The 6,770-nt window shown below is 40.1% G+C and overlaps 1 protein-coding gene across 2 annotated transcripts in view; it reads right to left on the bottom strand.

The window, feature by feature from the left end:
* CUNH4orf36 (chromosome unknown C4orf36 homolog) overlaps positions 1-6,770 on the bottom strand; it is a 9,182-nt gene that overhangs the window by 2,139 nt on the left and 273 nt on the right. For both annotated transcript variants that reach the window (XM_069093488.1, XM_069093496.1), the window contains exons 2-4: positions 4,836-4,964; positions 2,074-2,228; positions 451-815 (exon numbers count right to left, since the gene is read on the bottom strand). In XM_069093488.1, coding sequence (XP_068949589.1) covers positions 679-815; positions 2,074-2,228; positions 4,836-4,900 — 357 coding nt within the window. In that variant the 5' untranslated portion in view covers positions 4,901-4,964 and the 3' untranslated portion in view covers positions 451-678. The remainder of the gene's footprint in view (positions 1-450; positions 816-2,073; positions 2,229-4,835; positions 4,965-6,770) is intronic.

The raw sequence follows: 6,770 nt of genomic DNA, 5'->3' as shown, positions 1-6,770 counted from the left end.
GAAGGAAGGAAGGAAGGAAGGAAGGAAGGAAGGAAGGAAGGAAGGAAGGAAGGAAGGAAGGAAGGAAAAAACCAGCCAGATCATGAATTGTAGAAAACTCCCGGGGAAGAAACTCCCTGTCTCCCTGTGCTGATGCAGATAGACCTTTGCCTGCAGGTAGGAGTCTTTATAGTTTGGCCTGACCTGAGCTTTAGGAATAATAATTTGGTAGCTGTATGGAAGATGGATTAGAGAGCAGAGAGGCTGTTATTGTTCGTCCCTCATTCTCAAAGAGGACCAATGACATCAGGAAGTGATGTCTTGACTTGTGAGTCAATTGGATTTAGGCTCAGTGGGTCTGACTCTGACGCTGCAACCCTGTTATACTTGACCCCATGCTGATTCTTTCCCACTAAACAAGCACCAGTGCATATGTACGGTTGTCTCAACTGATGCTGATGCACAACTTACGGTGTTGGAGGCTGAGAGCCCAAAGGAAAGAGTCAACAGGGGATGATGCAGACAGTGCATTAGGTCACCAGGTGAAGTATCTTCAGGGGAGCCCGTTCACCCACCAAGATAATGCTCCTTATGGATGACAGTCTGCACCAAGTGGTGAGTTATCAGGAGAGAAGTCTGGATCCCCTCATCCCCTTCGGATAGGGAGACAAAGGACGTTCCTCTAAACGATAGTGATCTTCACTTCTTGGGTGGAAGAGGTCTCCTTAAGCCAATTTTCTTGTCTTTTAGCAAAGACTGAACTTGCTCTGCAGCATTTTTCTGAAGTTCAATTTCATTTAAGCGCTTCAGTTCATATGCCCTTTCAGCTTCTATTACTATAGATAAAAATCACAACGTCAAATATGTGTTAAGTGGCTACTGGGTGCCCCGAACTGGGCTGGAGGCTGGTCCTACAAGGATAAAAATAAAACAGTTCCCAGTGTGAAGGAGCTTATTATACTCAACTAGATGGAACACATACACATAGGCCCTTAGATAAATACATGTTAAATATATAAAAAGTAATTTGGAAAAGGTGAGGCACTAGCAGCTGAGGGGATTGGCAAAAATCTTTGCACTTAGGGGCGGCTAGGTGGTGCAGTGAATAGAACACCAGCCCTGGAGTGAGGAGGACCTGAGTTCAAATGCAGCCTTAGACACTTAACACAAAAATTAGCCATGTGACCTTGGGCAAGTCACTTAACCCCAATTGCCCTCCAAAAAAGAAAAAAAATTCTGTGCACTTGAGAGGAATTTTGAAGGAAGCTAGAGATGTGAAGGAGAGAAAACAAATGAAACATCATATGAAAAAGAAGAATTTGATACACTGAGCAATATATAAAGGGGAATAATGTGTGAAAAGCCTGGAAAGATGGGCAGAAGGCAGCCTGTAAAGGGTCTTAAATGCCATATTATGGAGTTTGTACTTGATGGCAATGGGAAGTTTCCAGGGTTTATCAAGCAGTAGAGTGAGATGGCCTGACCTGAGCTTTCGGAATAATGATTTGGTAGCTGTATGGAGGTTGTTGTTCAGCTTTGGTTCTCAAAGAGGCCCAACGACATCAGGAAGTGATGTCTTGACTTGTGAGTGAATTGGATTTAAGTGAGGCAGGGTTGTGCAAAGTCACTGGCCTCACTATCTCCTCTGGAGTCATGGGAATCCAGTGGGGCAAGGCATAGGTCTGGATGACTGGCATTGGCCCCCAAAGGAGACAGGACTTGAGGCAGGGAGACCAATTAGGAGGTAATTGTAGTTGTCTAAATGAGATGTGATGAGAGAATGAATTAGATTGATTGTTGTATGAGTAATGAGAAGGAAAAATAGGAAATAGACACATAGTTTGATTGACTTTTTTCATCGAGTGTAATCTTGTATAAAACAGGCTTTTTAAACTTAATATAAAGATGTTTCATCTTCATTATTGAACCACCACTATGTGCTGGGCATCCAGCCAGACAACAGTAGAGTGTGTATGAGAACATAAATCCATTTAATCATTTTAGTTAGAGAATATCTGGATTAAGTGAAAGACATTTTAACCAACAAGAAAAATGGGACAAAATTTACAATTTAGAAGTGTTTAAGGAGCTTACTTTCTGCTGTGGGGAGTAGGACATCCTCCGTTTTTTTCACAGGATTCATTTTAAAAGGAGTGCCATAAATAATATCTTCAAAAAGCGGCACTCCGATACTTGCAATGTTATTGTACAAGGCCTTTGTAAGCAAAGCTAGCTCCCAGGGCTCCTGACTGTGACAGAAATAAGTGGATACTGTCAATTAGTCAAAATACAAATAGAAAGAAAGCTACAGTAAAATATACACCATATACTCAGGCTTTCCAAGGTTGCTAATCAGGTTAATTGAGGGCATCCTATGTATAATAATAACACAGAAATGTATCTGTATAGTGCTCAGGGTGGGTATCTGGGGTGAGCAAGCCCCTCCTGCAACAAAGTAGGGGAAGACTGTCATTGGTGTCTGCCCTTGGATGGAGCTGCTTTTTGGCTGCCCATCAGCTTCACTAAGTATATGTACATGGCCCCTCTGCCTCTGTAATTCATAGGTAAATAGAAAACAAAACCTAATGGCTTTAGCTTCCCACCAGGTTGTTTTTTAAATCATTGCTCTGGAATGACCACCAACCTTATATGATAGAATTATAAGATTTCAGAGGTGGAAGGGACCTCAGTTACAATCTAGTGTGATTCATACCTGACAAAGAATACTCTATCACACACTTAACAAGGGTCATCTGGTCTTTGCTGAAAACTCCTTAAGTAAAAGGCAGCCCATCCATTTTGGATAGTTCTAAGTATTTGGAAGCATTTCCTGACATCAAGCCCATTTACCCCTTTGCTATTTCTACCTCTTGATCCTAATTGGGCTCTGTGGATCAGGCAGAGTACATCTTAATTCTTTTTTTTCACAACATTGGTATTATATCCCCCCCCCCCCCAGCTTCTATTGTCCAGGCTAACCAAATACGTTTATAACATTTGCATCAGAGAAGGATCTGGGTTAATTTTGGGAGTGGTACACTTTTATTGCATAGGAACCTGAGAAAATTTCATCACTGACACAAATTCTACCCTTAAGAGCATATTGGCCTTAGTATAAAAAGAGGATATTTTATATTATTAAAAGGAAGATCTTAGCACAAACTATATATTGTGATAAATCATATTCTTAGTGTATAGGACTTAGTCCAGCTCCTGTCTAGATTCCCAAGAGAAAAGAAGTGCTTTGAACCCATTTGGGAGGAAAAAGATGTTATGCAGTTATCATAGCCACCTTTTCATCATCCCAAATCTTTAATTTTTAATTTTTAGCTTTTATGGGTAGTTTGAGATGAGAAGGACTGGGAGTCAGGAGGCCTGTGTTCTTATCTTTTCATTGACATTGGGTTGGAACAGTCATTTTATCTTTCTGAACCTCCTTTTTCTTATCTGTTAATGCTTTGTAAACCTTGAAATACCACAGCTAACTAAAATAAAGGTAAGTGGTTCTGCTCAACTGTGTATCCTGGGTGTTCAGGGTATTTATGGGACACAAATCCTTGTGATCAGATCAACAAAGCACTTGTTGCTATTGACCAGCCATCAAGTCATGGAAATACTTCTGTTAGAATGAATTTTCCTTTGTAATGGTGTTTGTTATAGTGAAATTTCATCTGTCTTTCAAAAGCCCATACATACGTCAAACCTCAAGAAGGCTACCTTAAATACCATGTTACTTTAAATTTTCCTAAAGTCATGGTTTCATGGTTTCTCAAGGGCATCTCTACTTATTTCAAAGGCAAATGTTTAAATGCTTCAAATAAAATTAAGTTGATTCAAAATATAAATATGTCAGAATGACTAATAGATGAGAGAAAAATATGAAGCAAGTAGGATATGAAAATTCACAAAGATTGCAAATGAGTATTGCCTATATTATTATTGTTATTTTTTTTTGCTTTTTTTTTGGAGGGCATTTGGGATTAAGTGACTTGCCCAAGGTCACACGGCTAGGTTTTGTGTGTGTGTGTGTGTGTGTGTGTGTGTGTGTGTTAAGTGTCTGAGGTCGGATTTGAACTCAGGTCCTCCTGACTCCAGGGCCAGTGCTCTATTCACTGTGCCACCTAGCCGCCCCGCCTATATTCTTTTAAAACTTGTCTTCATATGACAGGTGTGATGGTCAATGTGTAATATCTGTGTAATCCCCAAATGTGAACTTCACAAAGACATGATACAACTGGCAATAGAACAGCTTTGTTATTGTTCATTTATTTCAGTCGTGTATGACTCTTCGTGATGCCATTTGGGGTTTTCTTGGCCAAGATACTGGAGTGGTTTACCATTTCCTTCTCCAGCTCATTTTACAGACAAGGAAACCAAGGCAAACTAGGTTAAGTGACTTGTCCAAGGCCACACATCTAGTAAGTGTCTGAGGCCAGATTTGAACTCAGGAAGATGAGTCTTCCTGACTCCAGATCTGGTACTCTATCCATTGCACTGCCCAGTACTCATAAGTATCCAGATCATTGAATTCATGAGGTTTTATTTCCTTTCTGATAGATCTTCCTTTGAAAGGTAGTCTCCTTCTGGCCTGAGGCCCTTTTTTTTTTTTTTTCATGATTTGATTATGCTGGTTCTCACAAACCAAAGGTATTTTTAGAGACACAATTATAGCCTATACTAGAAAACAATTGGCCGTTTTCTCAGTGACCTGAAAGTAACCTAACTTTTCTAAGATGAAGCAACCTGTTTTTTATAGTAGGTATGAAGATGTGAAAAATGTTCTGTCAGATGCCACCAGAAAGGTGACGGTATTAAAAAAACCTCATTTTTACTATAAATATCCTATCAATACTTACACGTTGTAACAACTTCTATGCAAAATTGATTTCACTGTGTGCTTTCTTGGCAAACCATATGCCATAGCGAATAATTACAATTTGACCTCTTTCGATGTAAAAATAAGATCTTCTTTTGTCACCCTTTGTCTGAAATGTTCACAAGGAGGATTAATGTCAGTGTTTTTCATTTGAAAATTTATTCCAAACCAAAACCCCTCCACCAAAAATGACATCAACATTCAGGATTAAACCCTGAACGACTTACCCCTCTTCTTGAAGATACTACTCTGGATATTATTCAGTTGTCTTTTCCTTGCTACCATTTAAATCATTCCCTCCCCTCAAACAGGTTGTCACTATTGATAAGGACAAGGTAAACAACAGTTGCACACTGTTGGAATGATCAGACTGTGATTTACTTGCTGGTTAATCTCAGAATCACCATTGGAAAGGAGCCATCTTGTCCAGCCCACACTTGAGCCTCCTACACAATATTTCTGAGAAATGACTGTCCTCCAATGTTCCTATTTACTACCTTCCAATTATTACCTTCTTAATTTTTATTCAGGGGGTTTAGGAAGTTTTCCCTTACATGAAAAACTTCATCTTCTGCCCACTACTCTTAGGTCTAACTTGTTAGGGCCATGAAAAACAAGTCTTCCATATATACCTAAGGACAACCAAATTATGAGCCTGCCCCCATCTTCTCTTCTCCAGGCTAAACATTTCTAGTTCTTTCCAATGGTCCTTGCATAGCACAGTCTCTAGGCTCTCCCCTCTGTTTTCTCAATGTCCTTTCTAAAATGTGGTACCCAGAGCTGATCACAATATTTTGTGCTCTGACAGGGCTAGCTCAGGATTTTCCATTTTTGTTCAGTCATTTCAGTCATATCCAACTCTTCATGATCCCATTTGAAGTTTTCTTGGGAAAGATACTGGAGTGGTTTGCCATTTCCTTGTCTAGTTCATTTTACAGATGAGGAAACTGAGGCAAACAGGGTTAAGTGGCTTGCCCAGGGTCACACAGCTAGTAAGTGTTTGAGGTTGGATTGGGTCTCAGGAAGATAAGTCATCTTGATTCCCAGCCCAGTACTCTGTGCCACCCAACTGGCCCGTTTCGGTTACCACACTGTGCTCAGGACCAAGATAATGGCATGCCAGAAATGGAATGTGACTTTTACAAGGGGTTATCTTTCTCTCTCTCTACCTCCACCCATCAAAAAATAAAATAAAAGTATAAACCAGATGCTTCTTCTTTCCTTCCTTTCTAAGTTAAGACACTTGTCCAGGGTTATACAAGTAGTAAGTGTCTGAGGCATTATTTGAACTCAGATCTCTGTGCACTACTATGCTGTTTCTTTTTTTTTTTTCTTTTTGGGAGGGCAATTGGGGTTAAGTGACTAGCCTAAAGTCACAGGCCTAGTAAGTGTGTTAAGTGTCTGAGGTCGTATTTGAACACAAGGTCCTCCTGACTCTAGGGACGGTGCTCTATTCACTGCCCACCTAGCCGCTCCATGTGCTGTTTCTTAATGTAAAAACTGGGCTCTTTGGAAAAATCACAAGTCTCAGATTTTAAAGAGTTTTGTCACATTTATTTTCTATGACATCCAGACAAATGAGGTGGTCTTCTTAAGGAGCCCTAGCATACCTTCCAAAGCAGCACATCTCACTATTGGGAAAATTCTAATTCTAAGGAAATTTTCCCACTCATAGAAAACTGTTCAGTTTCTACCCATTGCTCTCAGATCTGACTTAAAAGGGATACACTTTCTAGAACCGAGGCTCCTTCCTTCCTGAGAAAATTTACTAAATGAAGTTTTCTCGAATTGTTGTGTTTTGGAGTCAGGATCTTCATCCGAATAAAAGCAATTGTGACCTTACAGCTCCTGAAATCCTTCTGCTGCCCCTCAGTAGTTCCATGATAAACCTCTCTCGCCTCTCACACTTGTGTGC

Source organism: Petaurus breviceps, unplaced genomic scaffold (genome assembly GCF_028583685.1).
Source record: "Petaurus breviceps papuanus isolate PSGF00001 unplaced genomic scaffold, PetGlider_PUasm1.0 126, whole genome shotgun sequence".
Classification (NCBI taxonomy): Eukaryota; Metazoa; Chordata; class Mammalia; order Diprotodontia; family Petauridae; genus Petaurus; species Petaurus breviceps.
This window is presented reverse-complemented; position numbering and strand designations above follow the sequence as displayed.